The sequence below is a fragment of the Agelaius phoeniceus genome, chromosome 2, assembly GCF_051311805.1.
Source record: "Agelaius phoeniceus isolate bAgePho1 chromosome 2, bAgePho1.hap1, whole genome shotgun sequence".
NCBI lineage: Eukaryota > Metazoa > Chordata > Aves > Passeriformes > Icteridae > Agelaius > Agelaius phoeniceus.
Window position 1 is genome coordinate 39,687,303 of NC_135266.1, and position 26,608 is coordinate 39,713,910.

Consider the following 26,608-nt stretch of genomic DNA (forward strand, 5'->3'; position numbering starts at 1 on the left):
AAATGCTTGACCCATAGTATGTACTCAGAAAACAACTTGTACCTCACCCAAAGGAACTAAAAAAATTATTGTAAACTGTTCTTTCTCACTAAGGGGTTCTGTTTAACTTTGTAGGTTCTGTAACCATGGATTTTATGTAGACTTAATTTCTCAGTTCCTTAAAATTTTTCAACTGCTCAGTCATAGAATGGTTTGAGTTGGAAGAGACCTTAAAGGTCAGGTGGTTCCAGTCCCCCTGCCACAGGCAGGGACACCTTTCATAAGATCAGGTTTCTCAAGCCCCGTTTATCCTGGCCTTGAACACTTCCAGGAATGAGGCACTATCACTACGCGTCCTTTTGAAAAGCCCATCTCCAGCTCCCTTGTTGCCCTCTGGAAGGTTGCTAGAAGGTCTCCCTGGAGGCTTCTTTCTCCAGGATACACAACTCCACCTCTCCCAGCCTGTCTTCATAGGAGACATGCTGCAGCCCTCTCCTCATCTTCATGGCCCACCTCTGCACTCACTCCAGCAGGTCCATGTCCTCTTTATCTTGGGGGCCCCAGAGCTGGAGGCAGCACTCCAAGCTGGGATTTCACCAGAGCAGAGTAGGAGGGGCAGGACCACCTCCCTGGCCCTGCTGGCCATGCTCTTTGATGCAAGCCAGGATATGGTTGGCTTTCTGCACTGCAAGTGCACATTGCTGGGTCATGTTCAGCTTCTCATCACTGAACACCCCCAAGTCCTTCTCAGGGCTGCTCTCATCCCATTTTCTGTCCACCCCATCTTTGTTCATGGGATTGTCCTGACCCAAGCACCAGACCTTGCACTTGGGTTTCATGAGGTTTGCATCAGCCCACCTATCCTATCCAGGTCCCCCTGGATGGCATCCCTTCCTTCCACTGCACAGCTGGGTGTTGTGGGCAAACCTGCTGAGGGTGCACTCAGTCCCACCATCCATGTCACCAACAAAGATGTTAAACAGTGCCAGTCCCAATGCCAGCCCTTGAGGAACACCACTTGTCACTGGACTCTGGACACTGAGCCATTGGCTCCAGCTCTTTGCATGCAACCATCTAGCCACTTTCTTAGCCACCAAGAGGTCGAGCTGTCAACTCCATGTCTCTAGTTTGGAGATGAGGATGTCATGCTGGACAGTGTCAAATGCTTTGCACAAGTCCAGGTAGATGATATCACTTGCTCTTCCTTTATCCAGCAATGCTGTAACTCCATTGTAGAAGGCTATAAAATTTGTCAGGCACATTTTTCCCTTCGTGAAGCCAGATTGGCTTTCACTAATCATCTCCTTCTTTTCCAGGTGCCTTAGCATATTTTCCAGGAGGATCTGCTCCATGATCTTGCCAGGCACAGAGGTGACCTGCTGACCTACTTTCCTGAGTCTGCCTTTTTCCCTGTTTAAAGCATGAGGGTTATGTCTCCCCTTTTCTAGTCAGTAGGAACTTCAGCAGACTGTCATGACTTCTCAAGTATGATGGGTAGGAGCTCAGCACTATCTTAGAAACTTCATCCATCAGTTCCCTTGGGATCTGCAAGTGCACCTTACCAGATCCCATGGAGTTGTGCACCTTAGATGTTCTTGAACCTGACCTTTTCCTACAGCAGGCAGTTTCTTGTTCTCCCAGTCTCTGCCTTTGCCTTATGAGACTTGAGCGGTGGGGTTGGAGCACTTGCTGGTGAAGTCTGAGACAAGAAAGTCATTGAATACCTCAGCCTTCTCCATGTCCTGGGTAGCCAGGCTTACCAAATGCTTCCACATTTTCCACAGTCTTCCTTTTATCACCAACATAGGTAATTCAGAGTTGTGTGTTGTTCAGAGTGCAAAATCTTATTCTTTTCTTCCTTCTCATCCCTTCAAATGTTAACAGTGTATCTGCCTGCCTTTCTGCTGTTCCCATACTTATTTGCATAGATAAATCATTTTGGAGAGGGGGTGGAACTCTTGCTGCTAGTGATGTCCTACTTTCTAGTAAAAATGCACTCACTAAGCCTTTATTGCTAAATAGGTTTTTAGTAAAAAGTGAAGATAAAATGTATAGTGAAGGCCTAGGACTTCTGGGAATGAGAAAAGGTAGGATGCATCTACCTTACAGTGTAGAGATTCATTTGTAATAAATTAGAATAGACAATTACCTTGCCTGTGGCCTTGGTAAGAAACACCTAACACAGACCTGAGGTTCTTATTCCCTTATGTCAGCTCTGTAAAAGTGAGGTACCTAGACTCTTTTGTCTGAGCTCTATATAGTCCATAAAGAGCTACTTGCTGAGGATGCTAACATTGGTTCCAAAGAAAAGGAAACAAACTGCTCTCAAAAGCTGTGTGTCTCTTCTGTCTGTAGAAAGAGAGTAGATTACTAACTTTCAAGTGGTTAACCACAATGGATTCTACTATTGATGTGTTTGTTAGGAGAAAAACCACCCTCTCAGCTGAATGTGCACCTAAGTTTCTTCTTTAACAGTCACTTATGTTTTTGCTCCCATTACTGTCTTACTAGGTCCAAAAATAGACAGGTAGCTTTTACCATTACTTTTCCTGTATTTTAAACAGGAGTTCTATAATTAATATGTAATGGGGCTATTTTGTGGCCTGGAAGCATGAATATTGCTTTTCTGGAAATTATAGCAATGATTTTTAAAGTGCCTCCCTGCCCTATATGCACATCCTTCTACAATGTTTAAATAAAGTTAATATGTTAAGTGGAAAAGGTACTTTAGTTAAGATTTGTAGTTAACCTGAGAATGTTTCTTGTTTGCAGAATCCTTACACTGGGACTTGGATTTCTTATTATCCCTTTTCTTCCTGCAAGTAATCTCTTCTTCCGAGTAGGATTTGTTGTTGCAGAGAGAGTCATCTACCTCCCCAGTATTGGATATTGTATTCTCTTTACATATGGATTTAGTCTCTTGAGTAAGCAAGCCAAGAAAAAGGTACCATCAAAATAATCAGTAAAGTTGTTGATGATGAAGCAGTTCAATTGCATGATTTGTTTCTTAACTTGCCTCTCTTTCCTTAAGAAAATTCTTGCTGTGGCAGTACTTGGAATCCTGTTGATAAATGTTATGCGCTGTGCGCTCCGCAGCAGTCAGTGGAGGTCAGAAGAACAGCTTTTTAGGAGCGCATTGTCTGTGTGCCCTCTGAATGCAAAAGTAAGTCACTCATTGACTTGTAATCTTTTTTACTTTTTGGTTTTTTTGTTTTCAAATGTGGGGTCAAGGAGGTATTATGCATAGTTAATGTATTGTGCTACAGTGTTATTCACAGTCTTGCTCGGTTCAGGAATGACATTGACATGTCAGACATCTAAATTACAGTGGCAGCATAGTCAAAATACCAGAAAGTGCAAATTACAATATTGTAATTCAGAACTTGGAGGTGGGAGTGGGGAGGTGAGGGAGAGGGGAGAATGCACTTCAAGAAAGGCATCAAGTCAAATTGGACGTACTGGTAATAAAATCTATTTAGAAGAATTGTGTGTCTAATTGCAAGTTATTGCAACAAAAATATCAAAACACAGTTAGTAAATTGTAGCAATATATTCAGCTGAAAAATGTCTATGCTGTTTTTAGAATCCTTTCTGTGAACCTTCCAGTGGTATATAAAGCCAGCACAGCTGAGGGACAAAGCAGCATATCATCAATGCAATTGCAGGATGTGGGAGTAAAATCTTGCTCCCACTTCTGCTTTTTTACAGCAGCCGAGCGGGCTAGACTCTTCAGACATGGGCACTGAGGAAAGCTGCAGTTTTCCCTGCAGGCTTAGTGAGGGAACAAGTAAGATGGTGGGGCTGGATAGGATGTTTCACTGAGCTGAGCAGCAGTGTTCAGCATCAGAGACTGACTCCAGCCTCCAACAGAGGTGACCTCCACAGCAGTCCTTTGACAGCCAAGAGTGTGATCTGTTGGAGCACACCACTGAGCCCTGATGTTGTCTGAATTTTAGTAAAGAGACTCTTTGAAGAGCCTGGGAGTGGGAATGTGCAGCTTGTCAATAAAAATGCATTGATGTTTTAAAAGATTAGATTCCTGTAATCTAGAGGGGTATCTAGAAAATGCCAATCAAGACACAGGGTTTAAAAAGGAACCTGTGAAGGCTCAACTTCACAAAGAGAATGATAAACTTAGCATTTACTGGAATACAAATACGCAACAGTGAGCTGTAAAAAACATTTATGGCCAATATTTGCAACATGGTGGCATCTTTCAATAGTCTGAGATTTTAATACATAGGAAAGAGCTGTTGTATTTTATTGTGTGGCAGTGGTAGGCAACCATCTTCTTTTTAATGATGACCTCAGTATATCTTGTCTTCTGGATGACAAGCGCATGCTATAAATGGAGCAAATGCAATCTGTTTTCTTTGTGTGCAGCTCCATCCATCTGCCATGGTGAGAGTGCTTTAGACAGATCCCCAGTCTTTGCCTGTGCTCCAAGCTCCTTGGCCTGCAGCCATGCCTGGCTGGGAAGCTGTGTGGCTGTGCTCCCACACTACTGGGCTTGAGCCGATAAGCTGTGCACAAGCGACTGAGCTAATGCAGCTGGTTTAAAGCCAATGAATGTACAGGCAAAATGAGCTTGTGTTTGTCAACACTGGGCACTGTAGACATGCCTGAGCTGTATTTCTGCTGGTGACAGCTTGTGCAAGGGGAAAGCATGGAGATGTGAACCGGGAAAGGATGGTAGGCTCACATTCCAATTTTGCTGAAGGATGTAACTTTGAAATCACAATAGTTGGGAACTTTTCTAAGCAGGAACATTAGAGAGTCCATGTATGAGGGCCTATGTCTTGTTTTCTCTATGAACTCAGCTATATTTATTTAATTTTGATAAAGGTAAATGTAAAAATTTGAATCTGGTTTTGTTTTGATCTTCAGTTGTCTTGAAATTGCAGGCTTCCTTTAAAAATGACTCCACAGGACTTTCTTTCAGTGACCCATTTATTTCAGTGGGAGCCTGCTGCACACCAAAGAATGGCACACATAATAGCTTTTTCTTGTTGTTCTTGGAACATATTAAATATGTGTAATGTGGTCATGCTTTGCTTCCATTATGTATCAGGATCTCAAAATCTCAAATCCTCAGTAGCAGAAAAAGCTGTTCATGTTTTGTTATACAGCTCTTTTCAATTCCAAATTGTCTGTGTGGGAAGTGGAGTAAACTTACCCTAATTCTAAATAACAAGTTGTAACAGCACTGCCTTGTTTAATTTCAAGACTCATTTCTTTAAACATATCCTTTAGATAAAAACGTGGAAACTGCATTAAATGAGACTGTGTAGCACAGTAGTGAATGTGGTGCCTTGACACATCTGGCTCAGGAGGATGACATTTAAGATCAACTTTAATAAACATTGCCCAGTGACTTTAAAATATATTGGAAATAATCAGGTACCATAATGAAGCTACAAAATATTTTAACCTCTAAAAATGTTCCCAATACAGATTTTTAAATGTTTTAAATATTGTTAAATTTATTCAAATGTTATTTATTTACAATATGTAAAAATATATATGTTATATATTTATGTTTTATATATATATATATAAATAATATGTGGTGGGTGGGTAGGTAGGGTTTTTTAAGAGAGAGAAATAAGTATGTTACAGATCTTGGTTAAACATGTCCAGGTTGGTTTCAAAGGTCATCTGACTGAAACAATACACATTTTTAATACATTTGGCAGTATTTTCCTTTGCTGAACAGGAAGTGCCTCTGTATTGATTCCATTTTCCCTACCACCTTTTTCATACTGTATGGATTGGATTCTTCTCCAGGGGAGAAGAAGCTGTTTCTTTTAGCATTTAGTTCCTCTCCTTGGACTAAATGAGAGACCCAAGTCAGAAGGACTGTATCCTAGATTTGTCTTTCTCTCCACTGATGATAAAAGAAGTCCTGACAACTAGAGCAGATGTGGATATGTAAGATTGTGTGAGATTTCGACCCTCTCCTACTGTTGTTCACTATTTATAGACATTGCTGGATTGCTCCTCACCTTTTGAAGTCATTACACATTGTTTCTTTCAAGTTTAAAGATTATTCCCAAAAATGCTCATGTTGCTGTCTTTTTTTTTTCTGTTAGAAATGTTTGCATTGTTTGAAGAACTGAGTTATTTTTTGTCAGCTTTTAGAAAAGCCATAGCAGTTAAGAATCCAGATATGGTCTTTATTCCTGGATGACTTCCTCTCATTGATTCCCTAAATAAATAATTGCAGTTACACTGTTACACACATGGGAAATAGCCAGCATTTTTCTTTTCCTAGATTTGAAATAACTGAATTTAAATGACTGTAAATTATAGTGATTTTGTAATAATCTCTACATTCTCCTTGCTACTGGCTTTTCTTTAAAGGATAGAAATTAATAAACATAATTTTTGAAAAGCCATTTCAGTAGCAATTTTTATGCAATAATAAGCAAGGAAGTTAAAATACTCCCAACACAATGTTAGTAACTATCTGCCTTGACATACTAAGTAACTTTGAAATTTATGCCTTATGCAAACTGCAATCATTATAGATGCACGTTTGTCAGAGATTAACTATGCTAATACTGAAAAGGTACAGTAAGTTTGTGAGATTGGTTTCTATACTTTCTTAAAAGATCCTGTAAAACCTCTTTGTTACAGAACAAGATTTAATGCTGCCTGAGGATCTGATCTTTGATCCTTAAGGAGGCTGATCTAGAGGGCATTTCCTTTAGATACTGAGATTTTTTTCTTTATGCTCTATATTAAAAAGGGATTATCTTCTGGGAATTTACCTTAAGTGCTGTGGGCTGTGTTTATACAGGCTATTTGCAGTGTTTTGCCACCATTTTAGATGTCAATTTTTCTGTATATATGCAGAGTCATGCAGAAGAATCTTTAGACAACATTAGATACACAAACAAGATGTGAATATCAAAAAAGCTTTGTTTTATTATTATTTAGAAAACAGAGGTTTAGTAGTAGAAGAAAGAGAAGATTGATGACACAAGCTGGCATTGAACAGAGGCATCTGCATGTTCCTGGAGAAATTTTGATATCTGTGCTTTGCTTTCATCCTTTTCAGTAAATGTTCATATTCGCTGAAAAAGAGATTATCAGCAGTTAGGAAGAGAGAGTAAAATTGGTGATAATAGTACTGCTCCAGCTGAGGGGGTGTACTTCCTCGAAGATGATATTGCATTTCAATTTCTTCCTGTTCTGCTTTGATGGAAAACAAAAGCAAAAAATCAGTCTGGCAACAATTTCATTTTTGTACAGGAAAATATTTTTTCTTTCCTCTCCTAACATTCAAATAAGAGTTCAAGTACTATGGATATCTGGCACAGAATAATATGCAGTGCTTTTTCTTTTTTATACTGGCTTCTTCGGTTGATTGAAGTATTGTACAGACAAATACATAGAGCCTATTCCTTGGCTAGGCTCTGGTGCTATGGTTATGTTAACTTAACACATGCCTGTTGAAAGTAGGTTCTACCCTAGGGTATTTTTACCTGATCTCTTAGATTTCTGAGAATACTGTGTTGTTATGCATCCCTGAGAAATGCTCCTTTTAGAGCTATTACTGTAAAGTAATTGCTTGTTTAAGATTGATAAAGGATCATCTGAGTATAATGTAATACGTCATTTCCAGTTAATATTTAATCATTTAATAACGAAGGGCTCTTAAATGTTTAACCAGGAAAGGAAAAAAAAACCTTCCCTCCCAGGCTGGCATGCACAATATCTGTCAAAAACAGAAGAACCACGCCTCTAGAGATGAAATTTTAAACAACTCACCAGCCCCTCATTATTAAAGACCAGATTCTTCCCACCCACTGGTCCATAGAAAGCACCTGTGTCCCATGTTGGGCAGGAGAGTCACAGCCCTGTGCTCAGCAGACAGCAATGGTTACTGCAGGCCTGCCTTCAGTGAGCTAAAGGCTGACCTTGGCTTCTCTCTGCCATGGCCACTGAAGTGAGAGACACAGCTGGATGGCACAAGTACCTCTCAGATGTCTGGATGTGCCTGGAAACCCTCTGCTGCTCCTGCTCTTAAGAGCAGGATCTTACTGCATCCTATAACCCATTGCAGAGCTGGTTTTGTCACTGGATGTTTCTGGTAGGCTGGGCACTTCCTTTGATATGTTTGGTTTTGGGCTTCTTTCCTCTTCCTTTCTTTGTCACCACCATATTAAGAGGAACTAAAGCTACAATTTCACTTGAAGGGAAATTAGAAAACTTACATACAGCAAGGAGCCCTTCATTTTTGGGAGTATTGTATAGAAACATAATTTCCTTTCACACAGGAGCTATAGCTGAGGGCAAAAGAAATACACCATTGAAAATGTTAATAGTTTATTTAAATAGTTGTGCAATCAGTTTTAATAGACTATAGTACATCTTTTTAGTTCAGTTCACAAAATGTACCTGTGCACTTAATACTTCATTTGATGTTTTGACTTGAGAGAATTGATATCTCTCAGTTTTCTTCAGACTGCACAATTCTGTTTACATGAGAAAAATATTCTTGCTGCTGGTACTTTTGAGAAAAAAAATGGATGTGAAGATACTACATGTTTTTTAAAAAAAACTGTGAAAAACAGAAAGTGAAGTGCTGTTTCCTAACACAAGACAGCTGACATGTGAAAGACTGAGTGGTTGGTGTACACCAAGATTTTTCTCATCTGCTCTGTCCTGGTCTTTAGTAAAATTTCATTTTGTAAAGCTTCTTAAAGAATGAAATTCAGTCAAGTTAAATATAATTTTGTTTGCTGATACTGAAGTGTAAAGTTATCTACTTCAAGGGCTAACATCCAGTATTCAGTGAAATCTTTAAGTATTTATTTTGTGTTGCCACAATTTATCTTTTATCTGGGTAAAATTTGAATATGTGAACTTCAACATATATAATCAGAGCAATCCAATTTGGTAAGAATCTTAGTGTTCTGAATAATTTCTGGAAGAGATATATAAATAGAATTCAGTCCTGAGAAACATCTTTCAGGGTATTTCATTTTACTTAAATGACTCCTGGGAGAAGGTTGCTCTATCTTGTATTTTTTGACACTGTCAATAGATCTTTGTTTGGTTATTTCTTGATGTAAATGTACCATTCTCTTGCTTCTTTGCCATGGGCCTTGTCATATTTTTACGAATGTACAGTACAGTGCCAGGATTTTTTTCTTTGTGGAAGCTGTGCTAGAACTGCTTTAATGGGGCGCTGAATTTGTGTGCTATTTTATATCTTACAGTGTGAGGAGCTGCCTCTGTGCATGCTTAGTAAGCTTTAGAGCATCTCTGCTCTCTGTAAAACCAGTGAAAATATTTTTTCTCCCATTTGAGACAGCATGGGAAATGTCCTTAACTTTATTTGTTGGTGGTATGTTACTGCATGTTACAATAGTTACATAGAGATGAAATTCAACAATTAAATGCCAAAACAACTAGGCTCCAACACTTATGTGTGCTGGATCAGTAGGTCCCACATACTATGTCAACTTCAATTAGGGGTTTTCAGTTAATGGACATGTCAGATAAAATCCTTTTTTGAATGTAGAAGGTGAATTAGACTTATCTAAGTGCATTATGAACCTATCTTTTTGGACTTCAATCTGAAGTTATTCCTGTATACTGTTTTGAAATTTGATTTTCAAAGTTTGGAAAAAATTTGCATATGTGTTTGCTTTAGATGAAGTATATACAATTCAATTTCAAATAGTAAAGTAATCTAAATAATAAGTCCTGCTCTGGGTGCTGAGAAATCTCTTTTCAAGAGTCAGCACTCACAGTACTTTTCAACCAGGTAACAGTCTTCTGAGATTTCTCTTAAAGTGGGATTTGAGATGTCTTCTAACTCAGATTTGTTCTGAAATATATTTATTCCTATTTACTCTTGCCATAAATTAGGATGATGCATCTTCTCCCTGTAGTCTGAAAGCTCTAGATCCTTCCTTCATCATTCAGTTTTCAACAGGCAAAGTCTTCAACGTGTTGCTATATATATTATTTCAGAAATGCTCTTTGATACACTTTTATCTTTAGACAATAATTTTGCCTGTCTGTTACCTTTTGTTTGGGTTTTTTGTGAATGTTGGGTTTCTTCTAGTTTATGCTATAATGAAAATAAAGTTAGACACATTGCTGTAGTGTTCCTTCTGCTATGATAGATTTGATTTGAGTCAAACTTTCTCTTATCTGTCAAACAAATTAAATTAAGAGCAGGAGATCTCCATACAAAGTGCTTTGTGAAAGGTGTGGTGACCTCACTTATAAAACTAGGAAATTAATATTTTTTCTTAAATAGCTGGAATAGGTAAGCTGATCTGTACCTCAGATTTTGTCTTACTGTCTTCATTGTATGAATTATCCAATCCTAAGTATCAACCTACACTATAAGCCAGCAGTGAATGACACAACTGCTGACTGTTTCTTTTCAGAGAAAGAATTTTTAGCTACTTGATTCCACAAAATATCTGTGTGGCATCTGGTGGAATATCCATCTGTGTTTTCAGGTGCACTACAATGTTGGCAAAAACCTGGCTGACAAAGGAAATCAAAGTGCTGCAATCAAATACTACAGAGAAGCTGTAAGGTATTGGAAATTTTACTGCTTTAATGATATTTCCTAAAATTGCTTTCATGTTTAACATGAAGAAAATGCTTAGGTATTCATTTTCATGTTCTGCAGTGTTGCAGAGCTAGCAATTTGCATATATTAATATATGTCCATACATAATAATAATCTCTTAAATTTTAAATTTTAGGTTGAATCCAAAATATGTGCATGCCATGAACAACCTTGGAAATATTCTGAAAGAAAGAAATGAGCTCCATGAAGCAGAGGAGTTGCTGTCCTTAGCTGTACAAATACAGTATGTTTAGACCAATGCTCAGCAGTGTTTTGCACCAACTGAGCCAAAATGATACAGTAGGATCTTGTGTTTCAAATGCTTAATTTTCCTCTCTCTCGGTGGTTTTTTTTTCCCAATTTGCCCAGACCTGATTTTGCTGCTGCATGGATGAATCTAGGAATAGTGCAGAACAGTTTAAGAAGGTTTGAAGAGGCAGAGCAAAGCTACTGGACAGCAATTAAACACAGAAAAAAATATCCAGATTGTTACTACAATCTAGGGCGGTTGGTAAGTGCTTTTGAATAAATGATAGCTATGACTGGAATCTGTGTGTCTTTCTGTATGTATATATATAGATAGATTTATATAATTCTGCTGTACTGTTAAAAGCTGATAGTTATCCCAGTTTGCTTATATTGTATTTTAGGGTGATTTCACACTTTTGGTAGCTTTTCCTATTGCTTTCCCAGTATACTTCCTTCCATACAACCTTTGGTAATCCTACTTTATCATATAAAGAAGTATCAACAAAAATACAGATTTAATTTTTTTTTCCCAGAAGGTATTATTAATAATTTCCCAATGTTTTGCATTCCTTAGTATATTGTTAGCTAGTAGAACTGTGCTGAAAAATTCAGATTAGATTTTTGAAAATATGTACATTAAATATTTACTAAATCTCTTGTGTAGATTTCTAAATTGTATGCTGTTTCTTCTCCTTTTTCTATTGGTACATGCATATTTGAAGACAAGCCTCACTTGCAGAGAAAAGAAAAGGAAAATTAGTATATAGCATTCTTATCTTCCATACTACAAGCTTATTCCTTTTATGTTTATTTTTGTCTATAAAAAGAAATCCTACTAGAAAGGACAAGACATTAACAACTTTTTAGTGTCTTTAGTGAATGATAGGAAAGTAGAGCAAGTAGTAGCAAAATTACTGGATTTTTCTTTTGTTTTAGTATGCAGATTTGAATCGCCACATAGATGCATTGAATGCATGGAGGAATGCTACAGTCCTGAAACCAGAGCACAGTTTGGCCTGGAACAATATGATAATACTGCTTGATAACACAGGTAAAAGTCTTTTTGAATGTTTTAATGAATAATTCAGTGTCTAGAAAAACTTGAACCTTTATCTGTTTTTATCTAAAAGGATCTCTACCTCTTCTTTGGCTACCCAGACCCCTTCTAATACTATAAGAATGCCTTCTGACTCAGTGAAGGGTCAGAAGCATCACTTGAAATCCAGCCCATAAATTGAATTTCTGATACTTACTTAAAATGCCATCGTTGTGCAAGCATGTTTGTATTGTAGATTAAATTCCAGAACTTTTTAATCTCTGCTTTCTTGTTCTTCTGAAGGTGTTATCTATTGAAAACAAAATGAAGATATTCTTTTGCCTTAGTCTACAGGATTTTACATTTGTGTGTGTGTGTGATACCTGGTTTTCTCTAAAAAATTATGCAGTCAGCTATTTGTAAAAGATGTGTGCTTGCAGCATGAACTAATAAGGCTGTGTTAAAACATGTCTTCTCTTTCTCTGGGCTCCCAGGCAATCTAGCTCAAGCAGAAGCAGTTGGAAGAGAAGCCCTGGAATTAATACCTAATGATCATTCCCTTATGTTTTCCTTGGCCAATGTACTGGGGAAATCACAAAAATATAAGGTAGGTAACTAGAGCTTTTTGACTCTAGGGCTTTGGGTTGGATTCATTGGGATTTTTTCCTTAATTAAACTCCATCTACATTTTTTGTAAAAATCGTTTGAGGAGATCATTGTGGACTATGACTTAGAGAATCTGTTTCAAACATTTCAGTGCCCTTCTCTACCACAGTATTGGTGTGTGATTCTGTCTTGAGCTTATCCCTCCTTATTTTAGATGCCTAGGTTACAAGTGTTGCTGCCCTACACTATGTCAGTGGTCAGTGGAGAGAAATAGGCTCTTAAGCACACTAGAGGGCAGTTAGGGTCTTGTGTTGCTTCACTGCAGAGGGAGAGAGCCTGCATTGAATTAGAGACCTTATTTCAGGAACTCAAATTAGATGGGCCAAGCTAGTCCTTCTGCTTTTGCTATATATCCTGTGAAAATATATATATATATATATATATATATATATATATATATATATATACACACATATATAAGAATTCTGGCCTTTTTGCCTCAGACACGATCTAAAATCTAGTAATATGAGTTTGTTAATCACAGACTGAGGATGGGATACTTGGATGATCTCAGAATGCTATGAGAGAAAGTACATGCATTGCTGAATGCATTGAACTTTCTCTTGGATGCAGTGGACCTGGGAGTGGTACCCTCAGCATTAGCTACCTTTATTTGCAAGTAGTAAATGTAATGAAACTGATGAGGATGACTTGTTTCCCAAAGGGAATTGTATCAGATTATAAGCTTATATGACAGAGAATAAATCATATATACATTTAATACAGTTTACAAATACATTTAATATAGTTAGTTGTTTAAACTGACTCTATTATCAGTGATTTATGTATGTGATAGGGAAAAATTAATAATCAAGTCCTTGGTGTACCTTTGAAAAACATCATTTGCTGAACCTTTTTAAGGTTTTTTTAGGCTTTTAAGGGATTTGATGTCTTTTTGATAGTGATAATGTTTACAGCACTACAGGAACATCCTCATGTATATACAAAGTAAGAAGATTCTATAGTATGAAACTTATCAGGAGGAAATGGCCTAAGTTGCACCAGGAAAGGTTTAGATTAGATATTAGGAAATTTTTTTCACAAAAGGGATTGTAAAACATTGGCCCAGATTACCCAGGGAAGTGGTGGCATCCACCATCCTGGAAGTGTTCAAAAAATGTATGGATATCCACTTGAGGACATGGTTTATTGGTGAACATGCTGGTAGTGTGGGGTTTACAGTTAGACCTCATGATCTTAAAGGTTGTTTCCAATTTTAATAAGTCCATGATTCTCAAAATAGATATATCTGTCCAGTAGTTACTGTGACCACTTATATTTCTACAGTATTGATCAGCTGTGGAGTCCTGACCTGTTCACATGTGAGGCCAGGGCCTGTGACAACCAGCACTGGCTTTTGTGTTAGTGATGCTGTTAAACACCCAGTTACTGTTCTTCTAGACTGGCTAGTGTCCAGGAAAAAAAATCTGGACACTGTAATTCTTTTCTCTCTCCACCTGAGACTGTTATAAAATACATATTTTAGGTTGATTTAACAAAGTTCCAGAAGGGTACAAATTAACATCCAGAACGCATAAGATATGAGATTATGGAGGAGGTAATTGCTAGAATTATTTTGGTGAGTCAGGCCTGTGAAAGAATAGAGGATTTTATAGTCATTCATCAGGGAGAATATGTAGCATGGCAGAATACAGAGCATTTATAATGAAATAAAGTTGAAAAAATAAGTTGAAAACAAGCTAGAAAATTTTTCCAGGTGCAGGAGAGACAAGACTGTCTTAGTGGATTTAAAAAATAAAAAAGAAGATAGTGGTTTTGATTGCCAGCCTTGAAAGGTTATTATGCTGCAGGAGAACTTGTTGGAGACAATGTAGAAGTAAGAGTAGGGAAAAGTGCAGCTTTTAAGTCCACATTCTGAAAAAAGCAAAAGGAATAGTGGAGCCCAGAAAAAAAAAACAGGGCACCAGTGAGTGTTTTAATAGTTCAATATGGAGTAGTAGTTTTGTGCAGAGCTTAACTAATCACTAAAACTGATGGGTTATAACAGGGAGAACAAATTAAGGGAATTGGAAAGAGGACTCACAAAGGTTATGATCTTAGCAGCTGTATTTGGCATTGCCTGGAAAGAGGAGATAGAGATTTGTTTGTAATGGGAGAATGCTTACTGACCAAAAAAAAGCATGAAAAGTTCAGATTTCTTGTCCACCCCCTCACCATGTAAAAACAGAGAAGTGGATGGCTCTTCAAGGATTTTTATTGAGTAGAATTGGAGGGGAGGAACGGGGGATGGAGACTGTCAAGGTGATGGAGGTAATTTTCAGAGTGCTGCCTGGCTGTGTCTGATGTGTTGTATAACCTCAGGCATTTAATTTATTAGGTTACTCGTTATGTGTCTGTATAAAAGTTGCTACTATGTTGGCTCTGTTGTCGCACAGGAAGATTTGTTCTGGGGTTTTTTGTTATCTCTTATTTTAAAAGACATTGAGTCAAAAAGTTTTTGTTATGTTGTGAGACATTTCCTTCCAATAAGCACACAACATTCTCCTTCAGTTTCAAATATACTTCGATTTTCAGCAGAAGATAGGTTTCCTACACCACAAAAAATGAAAAAATAGCCCTTTATTTTGTGTTTGTATCTAATGATGAATGATTTATTGTTCCAGAGAGAAAAGCACATAAAGGATGAGCTGTTTCTGTGGTTTTGTTTGGGTTTTTTAATTAACATCTGTTATACCAAGTTTGATTCTCCTTTAAATGCTGTTCTTATCTCAACTGATGAAGAACCAAGCTATCTTTAGTTCTTTGAAAAAGATGTGTGCTGTATTTTTGTTACATATACATCTATGCTTTTTCTGTAAAAAGTGCAATAAATTGAAACCATTCAGCATTTTTTGTATTTGAAATAAAGCCAGACTACATTTTTGTGGCCTTGGCAGCAGATGGAATGCTGTGTGCTTACCCCAAGCCTTTGCTATATGCAAGCTGCAAGTTTCTTGGCAACACTTGAAGATTTGGCAAGATGCAGCAATTTGAAATACCACTGATATACTGGAATGTACATTTACTCCATATATCCACAGTAATATGAACATGATGCACCTTAAATAGCCTTTAAACAACCACTATGCTTCTACTAGCTGCTGAGCGAAGTAGTGGTGATAAAAATATTCTCAGCATGGAGTTGAAGATGTATGGTAATGGCAGGCAGCTCTTGAATATCTATTTCATTAAATTATCTGGAAGCACATTGCACGTGTTGTCCCACTGTCCTTCAGCAGTGAACAGATGCAAGTCTGTACATTAGGCGCTCCTTCTCTGTCTAAGTGGCAATTTTTAGGCGTAAGGCTGATTTAAGTGTTCAGTATATCTTTCATTAATTGTTGTTAACCTGCCCAGTGAGGAAAAGAGATTTACTAGACCACAAAATTTGGAGTGGGAAAAAGCACAACTTTATGGGACTAGAAATTACTGCATGCTTTCAAGTGCCAATCCACTGTTGATATTTAGGATTTGAGAGTTGTATAAAAAGAGGAAGTTATCTTGCACCACTTGCCAAATTTTTGAGTCTCAGTATGTTTCTCAGGTGACTGAGAAACATGGAAATCATGGAATAATTTTGCCTGGAAATGACATCTAAAGGTCATCTAATCCAACCTCTAATCCAAACCAGTGCCAGTTCCAGCTGAATCCTGATTATCTCTGTCAATAGAGATTCTATAATCTCTCTGGACAGCATTTTACAATGCTTGACCAACGTTATAATGAAAAAAATAAATTGATGTTTCCTTTAATTGGAATTTCTTGTATGCCAGTTTGCATCCATTATGTCTCACCCCATCTCACAGACATGTGAGAAGAGTCTGTTTCCATCCTCTCTGTATTATCTCATCAGGTACTTGTAGGCAGCACCTTCATCTTCTCTCCCAAAGGCTGAAAAGATACAGTTCTCTCAGCTGGTCTTTGCACATCTTGTGCTCCAGCTCTGTACCATTTTGGTGGCTTTCTGGAAGACTCAATGGAGTATGTCTGTGTCTTTCTTGTAATGGAGATCCCCAGCCTGAACACATACTCCAGGTGTGGTCTCGGAAGTGCTTATCTGTAGCATTCATATTTTCTGAAAAATCCCTTCACCCAGGATTTTCTCCTGGGAAGCTGAGAGGCCTCAGAGAAAAAAGAAAACAAATTCTTATCTCATTTGCTTCTCCTGTGTTGTGCTCACATGTGGAATGTGTTTGGAGATTGTTTACCAACAGGTGGTTGTTTCATTGGTGTCATGTGAATTGTTTTGACTTATTGGCCAATCAGGGTCAAGCTGTGTCAGACTCTGGAGACAGAGTCACGAGCTTCATTATTATCTTTCTAGCCTTCTGTAAGTATCCTTTCTGTATTCTTTAGTATAGAGGAAGTTATCTTTAGCATAGTTAAGTATAGCATTCTTTAATCTTATATAGTATCATAAAACAATACTTCTAAGCCTTCTAAGAACATGGAGTCAGATTCATCATTCCCTCCTTTGTCTGGGCACCCTGCAAATACAATACTTATCAAAGTCACATGGCCACCAGAGGTCCATTCCAGCCTCAACCATTCTGTGATTCCTGCTAGTCTGTTTCTCTACCCTGCCCAGGTCCCTCAAAATAGCTGTTCTCCCTTCCAATGTATTTCTTACTCCCTCCTCTTAAGTGCTATCTGTAAAGTTTTGAAACTGCATTCAGTCCCACCATCCAAAATATGAATGTCTCATCACTAAACAGTATGGGTTTTTAAAAGACCAATGCATCCAGGAACTTTAATAGTCTGGATATGAGAATGCTGGAGCAACTGCTCATGCCATAGGAAAGCAATGCTAAAACTTGCACTATGGAGGTAAATTTGCAGACATCTGGTTCCCCTTGTTAACTCCTCTCCAAATATTCCTTGTCCTGAAACAAAATCAGAATCACAGAATAGTTGGGGTTGGAAGGGATGTCTGGAGATTCTCATCCAACCCCCTGCTAGAGCAGGTTCGTCTAGAGCAGGTTGCACAGAATTGCATCCAAGCAAGTTTTGAATATCTCCAGGGAAGGACACTGCACAACTTCTGGTCAATCTGTTACAGTGGTCTGTCACATAAACAGTAAAGAAGTTCTTCCTCATGTTCAGGTGGAACTTCCTGTGCATCATTGCTGCTCATTGCCTCTTGTGCTGTTTCATGGCATGAATGAGAAGAGCCTGGATCCATCCTTATGGCACCCTCCCTTCAGATACTTAGACATTGATGAGGTCCCCTCTCAGTCATCTCTTCTTGAGGCTGAGCAGGCCCCCTCCTTCTGTTTTCCTCATAAAAGATGCTCCAGTCCCCTCATCATCTTCATAGCCCTCCACTGGACTGGCTCAGAGAACCTGGGGTTTGTAATTTCCTTTACCTGTGGAGATGAAGGCACTTTCCGCATGAGTCTCTCCTGGCTTGAGAATGGCAGCCTCAGCTGTGCTCAGCAATGCTTTTAGTTTGGGTTTGAATTTGGACATATGGGGAGACTCTTCAGTCACTCAGAGCTGAGTGACTCAATCTTGACATCAGAGATTTCTTTTCCCCTGAAGGGACCCTTACAGAGAGTTATTTCATGCTTGACAGGAGAAGATGGTGGAACCAAAATCTGGCTGACAGGCTTTCTTTTTCAGTAAAGCCTGTGATTTATTTTAAGCAGTGAAAGCTTAGCACAAAGGAAAGGACTTTTCTCCATGTTACTGTTCTCACATACCTCAGACAGCAAGTATGTGCATTCAGATGGAAGCCTACCACATTGAGGTAATTTTATCTTCAGGTCATTTGCATTGAAACTGAATGAGCAACTTTCCCTAGAGCACAGCACAGCATAGAAATCTATGTAAAATTTGCTCTCAAGTATCTAAACATGCGTGTTAGTGAGTAAATGTGCTCCATTTGGATTGGGGAGGGGATGTGAGTTTTTAAACTTTTGCAGGAAATATGCTCTGGGGAAAAAAGGAGCAATATTAGCCGCTAGTTTGGAAAAATAGAATTGTTTTAATTAGAGAATAAATTTAGCAGTAAATTATTTTCTGCATATTAGGCGAGGGACCTGAGGTTTTCTAAGAGGTACTCAGATATCAAGAGTCTTAAGAGCACATACTGCAAGCAGTAATACAGAGAAGATAACTGGTGAGGAAAATGTGAAGGATGTTACATGGCATGATATGATTTGGCATGTTTTTTGCTTTTTTAAGTAAAAGGTATTCAGCTACTCTTCATGGGGGACCACACATCTGTTTGAAAGGGATTTACTGGAATGCCCCTATTTTTAATGCTAAAACTATTGTAAAAGGAAAAGTGTCTATAAGCAGTTTGTTTAGATACCAAATTACATTTCTTTAATTTGATTGCATAAGTAGGGAAAACTTCAGCAGGTAATGTTTGAAAATACTATAACTATTTTAAAAAAGGTACTTTAGGTAAAAAGCAAAGTTCACAAGTGCTTAATAAATTTCTGCTAAATTAACAGCAGCCTGTGAAAACATGACACTTATTTGCAGCATTATTACTGGTTTCAGAGGGCTGTAACCACCTGAGCTACAGGATAAGGCAGGCTCAGGATATTTATATGATGGTATCATATAGATAGGACATAGTTTTGGAGGGTTTGTAATTACAGTGGTGGGTAAATTTGGCATTGTTTTATATATATGAGAATGGACTTTCCTGATGACTTGTTATTTTAAATTATTCAGGAATCTGAAGCTTTGTTCCTCAAGGCAATTAAAGCCAATCCAAATGCTGCCAGTTATCACGGTAATTTGGGTAAGAGCCTTTCTAAATCTTATCAACTGTATTGTTTATTTGCTTCATATTCATTGTGTTTAAAAAGAAAAAGCAATCTTTCGCGCCTTCTTCCTGCTGGGCAGATTTCTATTTTACTTTCTAGAAGAACTGCCAGCCAGAAGAACAGGGCACTAAAGCCAGAAAAGCTGTCACATGATATGACAGATCAAGAGGGCTGCAAAATCCAGCCCAGAGGTAGCTGCACTTTAGTGTCTGCAAATTGGTTCATTTATGCTATGCTTGTAACCCACAATGAGCTCACCAGATAAGAGCTGCCATTTATGGCTCCATTGTAATTCATTCCTTCATCATTCCCATGCCAGTTCTGCTCCCAGGCTTTGCTCCTGCGTTTGGCAACAGAACAAGCAGCTACTGTGCCACCAGCCAGTGACAGACCCTCACTGGAAACAAATACCTCAATGTTGCTCTCCAAGTGATTGGCAAGATTGTACATTATTCAACAATATTGCTAATGAAATTCCCCATTGATGTTCCAGCTGTGCTTTATCATCGCTGGGGAAACCTTGACTTGGCCAAGAAGCACTATGAAGTCTCTCTGAAGCTTGATCCCATGGCACCAGGAACCAAGGAAAACTACAACCTCTTAAGAAGAAAACTGGAGCAGTTGCAAAAGAAAGGCGGTGTCTGATGCTCCTTTTCAGGTTGCCCGTGCATGCTGTTTACAACTGCTGTTACATGGGTACTTTTGACCATGTACAGGCTTCAGTCATCATTTCTCAAAAACAACACCACCAGCACCGCACACTTGAATGTCCAGTTTTGCCCTCCTACAGATCCTAACATTTCAGCTTGAGGGATCGTTTTATTTTTACTTGAACTGCTTTTAAAGTCCATTAGAACATTTTTATAGGTATATGAAAGCAATGCAGATGGAATTTCACAGCATACACGTGTAATTTGATATCTTCATCTGACTTTTTAGTAGCAGGATGAATAGCAGGAGGCAGTTTTATTTCTGAAAGTGATACTTAAAAGTGCAATTTCCTGTTTAAATCCTGATCTTTTCAAGTATGAAAAATATCTGTCCACTTCAGTTTTATTACTGCCTTCCAGTGCCAGTCCTGCAGAGACAGTGGAAGAATGAATTCTCTCCAGCACATCAGTCTACTCATATAATTTGAGTTAAGCCCTTATGCTCATTTCTCTCTCCAGCCTGTGAAGTGTCAGATTTGTACAGGAGTAAATAAGGGCAAGGATTTGACCATAAATGTCTGTCACCCAGTGTACTGCTCAAGTATGCCTGAGTGTAGAAAATACTGTTAGATGAAGATGGAGATTATAACAAGCAGCTAATGAAAAGAAGGTGAGGCAACAGAGGAGTCAGGTAGAGTTTCTGTTCTTGCTGGCAGCCTCATCTACCACAGACAACATGGACAACAAGTCAGAATTGCTTTAGCTTCTGTGGCAGGTCAGTGGTTTAATTAGAGTATAGTGTCTGTAGGACCTAATTGCTGTGTTCTCAGGCAATTCAGTGCTTTCTGGTTAAGGACATTACACCTTTCAGCTCCTATATTGCTGGGGAATAAAGGGAGAATTTCTGTGGAGCAGTAACTGTGCAGAAGACCTGACCTTGGCTGTTGATCTGTTACCTGAAAGAACCTGGCTTCACCTTTGTCTCCCATGGCTCGTGTGTTTGCTGAAGGGACAGATAAATAAGCATAGCTGTTAATGCATAAACTGAGCACATCCATGTGGGATGATTCAGAGGTGGTTTATGTTGATACCATGTTACCTCTCAAAAGGGGCTATGCTTTAATACACATTTGAACTCTGGCTGTCCAGAGTTGTTTGTCATGTATTATATATTTACATTCCTGCTTCAGGAAGTAGTAACAAGTCTGATTATTTGCTGGTTGTTGGTTTTTCTGGTTTCTTTGCAGTTTTTTGAGATGTTTAGTTTTGTTTGTTTAAGATTGAAAGTTTGCTATTGGATATGAAAGCTGGGGAACTTTACCTGTCTCTCCATATTCCTTTATTCTTGCCATCCATGTGCCTGGGAGAAATTGATCAGCACAGTATGATCAAAGCTAGCTCAGGTACTACAAGTCATGCAGGTACTTTAGTGTACTATTTTTGCCACCACACTAACTGTAGATCTGGCCAGCAAGGCTGTGGCAGTGTGGTGCTGTCCACCAGTTTGGCTTTGAACGAATGAACATGGCTACACACTGGTTTGTTTTAGTTGTGGTGCCACAGGCATGAATGTGTGGTCCTCTCCTACAAATATAGTCTGTTTCCCAGTGGGTAACATAGAGTACAAAGCTATGGCAATTATTTCCATTTCTTCTGGTTTCTGGACAAAGTTTTCAGAAATTTGTTTCTGAATATGATCCAAGCATGCTCTTTGATAAGTATCTGGCAAGCAGAACACTCCACCAGTATGGCTAATGACCAGCCTAGCTTAGTACCAGCTTTTGTATCTGAAAGCTGCTGAAATAGATACACCCTTCAGTACAAGCAGCATGTTCTTAAGGCTTTCCATACATAGCCTACTATTCATCAGATAGAGAGAACACATAGCTTCTTCAGTCATGAGGAATTAAAGAGTAGGGATCTGGCTGGATGAGCTAATTTATAGCAGAAGATAAATATGTTTACTCTAATCAGGTCTTTTCTGTATATTTGGAATATGGCATCCTGAGTTTAAATTATTATTCTCATCATAAAATCCATATGTGTAGTTTTCCCTGTTGCTTTCCGTATCAGCTTTAAAGACATCCACTAGATCAATATTATGTATGAGGGATGAATTTTTTCTAGGTCATTATAAACCAAAGTTGTAGAAATTCCTCTGTGGAAGTCCTTCTATTCAAAGTCTTAAGACAGAAGAGACCAACAAAGAAATTGGATTTTTTGTTAGTATTTGAAAATGGTCTTTACTTTTCAGTACAGACAACATCATTTTTTCTTGATTAGCTTTCTGGCTACCTGTATATATATTTTTTTTGTTTTATATAATATTTACTGCTATAGAAATTCAATGTGATTACTTGTATGATGGTAATATGAAGCATACCCATATGTCTGAGTTTAATGTTGATGCAGAATTGTGTTCGAAAGACGCCACAAAGGTGACTGCTTTTGTAATAAAATCTTCCTTAAGACTTTTAAGAATACTAAATATTTTTTTACTTTATTTTCAGAAATATTTTGAAAGTGCAAACAGTGTAGTGGCTTTTATTAAAATGGTTATAATGTTAACCTTTTTATTGGTTTTTCATACCTCATAACTGACTCCTGGAACAGTGCAGAACACTAAACCTCAAAGAGAAAAAGGTGAAGAAAAAGTCGGCTTGTACATAACTGTAGTTACACATATTGCCTGTCTTTCCAGCATGCTGGATTTTTTTTCCCATTGCTAATTCCAGAAGATTAAAGTTTCCTTATCAGTTGGCCTGTTTGATTCTCTAGGGAAATTACAAAGCCTTTTTTCTTCTTCTTTTTTTTTTTTTTTTTTTTGAGAATGATTATTTGTTCAAATACAGTTCTGAGAAGAGAAACAGAATGATTTAATGCACAGACTGGAGTCAGGAAAATCACAATGACTGCTATGGATATTAGGCTCTTTTCACCAAAAACTTCCAGTGAAGTTCCCTAATTGTATGTCTCTGTTGTGTCTAGACCAATGACATGTACATGAAGTTTCCTGTTATTTAATTTCATAGTATTTAAACTTTAGAGATGTGGGGTTTGTGTGTGTTTATGGGCACTAAGAAATAAAAATCTATAATACTTTTGAATGGTTCATTAAAAATATTTGGCTTATTCACTGGGAACCTTTTCCTTCATATTTCAGTTACCTGTATCTGAGCTATTCATCCTAGTTTCTCTGTTTAGTCACTGGGGAAAAAAACCCCATCTTTAGGATGGGAGAAGTCATACTTGAAGGAGATATCCGTCTTCACTAACTTCAAAGGGTAACTGAGGTGATCAGCTCATATACATGAAGAAAAATCTCACTGCTGCTTTCAGTTGAAGTAATCTGGTGCCACACATGAAGTAATCTGGTCCCTCTAGCATTCTCATACATTATTGAGGCCAAGAATGTTAAAAGACTGGCATTGAAGCAAACTGGCAGGTACATGCCTTGAGAGGGTAGCTGGATGAGGGAATGGGAGAAAACAAATTAACTTGGATGAACTTAGAATAAATGACTGATAAAGCATTAAACAACAAATCCCTGTATATGAAAACAGAACATTCACATTAAGTTTGATTCATTGCTAGCTTGTTTATGTTTCTGTAATGAACAGTAACAGCTTCTTATTGAACTGAATTTGGGTGTCCTTCACTCCTATTTTAAAAAGCAATTCTAAAGCAACTGTACATTTGCAACAGTGAGATTTATATTTTTTCCTTAAATTCACAACAGCGAGATTTGTATTTTTTCCCTTAAGTTCCAGTTGCTATTTCAAGCTGTAGGTATTAGAATGCTAAATGTGATAGCATCGTGTGTTTCAATATGGTAAGGTTTTTTTGGTTTGATATCTTTTGATATTTATTTGCTGGTTCCTGCCTGTGTCCCATGTTTCACATGAGTATTGGTACAGGTATTCACATACCTGTCATGACATGTAGATTCCCATGTGCTTCTCAACTTGGCCCTTTCACTGAATAGTGCTCCCTTCCACAGCTCTTGGTGTGTGTCTACCAAATGTGTGTTAATGAGGGTATGTTTCACTCAAAAAGACTAAATTTTGCTGTGAGCAAAAGTGAGATCACATGGCTGGATTTCTGCAACATAAGGGAAGCTGAGGGAAGCAAATTTTTGTCATGGAACACCATAAGCAGCAGGTGCCACAGGTAAAGGGCACTTCAGACTGGGCTGGGCTTCACAATAACGTGAAGTGGTTGTACACAGGTGTAATGTTATAAACACAGCAGCCTGAACTCTGTGCTTTAAAGGAAAAGAACTACATAGATCTCCAAGGAAGAGGATGTGCACACCTGCATGGATACTAAGCATTGGAGGACTGATTACTTTGTGTTAGAAAGTTGCACTGCCGTGTTGTGGCGTGGGTGTTCAGTGTGTATCAGTGATGATACATGTCAAGTGGTTCAGGGCTTTCTAAAATAAGTATTTTTGTTAGGAAAAATCCCTACAGGTACTGAAACTGGTAGCTTGTGATTTCTGAGATGAACTTTTTTTATGTAGTATTAATCATTTAGACTGTCAATGGTATGTTCCAATTTATTTTCAGCTGAGCAGGAAGTAAATACATTTGTAATGAAGCCATGAAATAAATCTGCATTTTGCTATCTTTTTTTTTTTCATAGATTTTAATTGTGCCAATGGTGTTTATTTTTGTAGTGAGTTTTTTGATTCAAGGTTCTGCTACAAGCTAGGAAGAAAACCTAATGGGCCTGGCAGACTAGGACTGGAACATACAGGAAGACATTCTTCCTCTTAGAGTAACAGTTCAAAATCTTGATTCAGCACGAGTCTATTGATGTTGAATGTGTGTGCCTAAACAAACAAACAAAAGGCAGCACCTGAAGAAAGCAATGGAATACTTAACTAATCAATTCAGTCTCTAAAATGATAACATATAGAAAGCAGGAGCTACTGCCTCAATGCTGGGCAACCTTCTCTGCCAAAATCGGATTTTTTACCCAGTGTGCAACAAGCCAATAATGACACACTTAAGAGAGACATTGATTATTTATTTCAGAGTTGCACAATTGGTGGTATTGCATAAATTACACACACTAATTATCAGAACTTTTACTATTTATAGAATTTAGCAAACAAAAGAATTAGTGTTCACTGGCTACAAGTTACATAGTTTTCTTATTAACTGGTATTCTTTTATTGGTTAATGATTCTCTTGCTTCTCATGCTAATTAGTCCTATGCTCAAGTTTTTCTCTTCTTTGGGGTGGGTGGTCTGTGAGCCAGTGGTCACAATCTCCCCCGATGGAATTATAATTTACCCAGTCAGAGCTGATTGCAGCACAATCACTGGGTTGGGTTTATTAGTTCCTATTTTATCTTGGGAGTTCTGCCAGATGTCTTTGTGGCCTGTAAATTCCACATTGTGTCCACTATCAGTGGTACATCCTTCTTCCCTAGCTTTATTAACCTTCCCCTAGGTCTGAGATCATTGAAGCATTTCATGCCCTAAATCCTAACAAGGCAATTCTACCAAGTAATTTGTTTTTCTAACACCTGGACATCACCTAGAGCTTGCTTGCTAGCTGTTATTTGCTCACAGATTGAATATTCCTTCTTGATGATTAGGCTTAAAAGCATACAAAGAGCAAACATCAAAGAACATCCTTTCTTAAGAAAATGTTTATATATATTTACTTATACATATTTACATATGTTGTTTTGCAACAGTCCTACCTAGTGTTATAGGTGGAATAGAATTATTGACTGGTAATTGGGTAAAAAAGTGAATAGTTATAAGAGACACAACCTGGCTTCCACTTATAGAACTGACACCAAAGTATCACCTGCTGTCCCAGTAACCAAGCCACACAATGGTACTTGTATGCTCCAGAGAGAATCATAGAATATCCTGTGTTGGAAGGGACCCATAGGGATCATCCAAGCCCAACTCCTGGCCCTGCATGCACAGGCCCTGCATGCAAGAGTCACAATGAGTGCCCAGGAGTGTTGTCCAAAACACTTCTTGAACTTTGTCAGGCTGATGCCTGACACTTCTCTGGCGACCACTTCTCTGGGATGCCTGTTCTAGGGCTCAACCATCCATTGGTGGAGAAACCTTTATGCTGATACCCAACTTAAACCATCCCTGACACAACTTCACAGCTTCAGGCCATTCCCTTGAATTCCGTCACTGGTCACCAGAGATCAATGTCTGCCCCTCTGTTTCCCCTCATGAGGAAACTAGACTGCAATGAAGACTGCAATGAGATCTCCCCTCAGACTCCTCCAGGCTGAACAGACTTCTCCTCATGCGGCTTCTCCTCTAGACTGCTCACCATCTTCAAAATCTTCCTTTGGACACTCTAATAATTAAGTATCTTCCTTATCTTGTGGCACCCAAAACTGCACACAGTATTCAAGGTGAGGCCACCCCAGTGCAGAGCAGAGCAGGACAATCCCACTGGTGCTGCTGTGCCTGGTGTCCCCCAGGACACGCTTGGCCCTCCTGGCTGTCAGGGCACCACTGACTCATGTTCAATTTCCCGTCAACCAGGACACCCAGGTCCCTTTCTACAGCACCAGTAGAAAGGGTATCTCACTCTTATTCCTCCTATCAATGCATTTACTTTAAAGTGATTTACTGTGTGGAACCTACACA

The 26,608-nt window shown here is 38.4% G+C and overlaps 1 protein-coding gene across 2 annotated transcripts in view; it reads left to right on the top strand.

Moving 5' to 3' along the window:
• The window catches only part of TMTC4 (transmembrane O-mannosyltransferase targeting cadherins 4), a 55,864-nt gene extending 31,251 nt beyond the window's left edge, over positions 1-24,613 (top strand). The window contains exons 10-18 of one of the 2 annotated variants that reach the window (XM_077173520.1): positions 2,752-2,923; positions 3,011-3,142; positions 10,470-10,549; positions 10,722-10,829; positions 10,955-11,096; positions 11,771-11,885; positions 12,365-12,477; positions 19,224-19,293; positions 19,812-24,613. In XM_077173520.1, the coding sequence (XP_077029635.1) occupies positions 2,752-2,923; positions 3,011-3,142; positions 10,470-10,549; positions 10,722-10,829; positions 10,955-11,096; positions 11,771-11,885; positions 12,365-12,477; positions 19,224-19,293; positions 19,812-19,963 (1,084 nt within the window). In that variant the 3' untranslated portion in view covers positions 19,964-24,613. The remainder of the gene's footprint in view (positions 1-2,751; positions 2,924-3,010; positions 3,143-10,469; positions 10,550-10,721; positions 10,830-10,954; positions 11,097-11,770; positions 11,886-12,364; positions 12,478-19,223; positions 19,294-19,811) is intronic. The other variant, XM_077173521.1, reaches the window with a different exon arrangement.
• Positions 24,614-26,608: the final 1,995 nt, after the last annotated feature.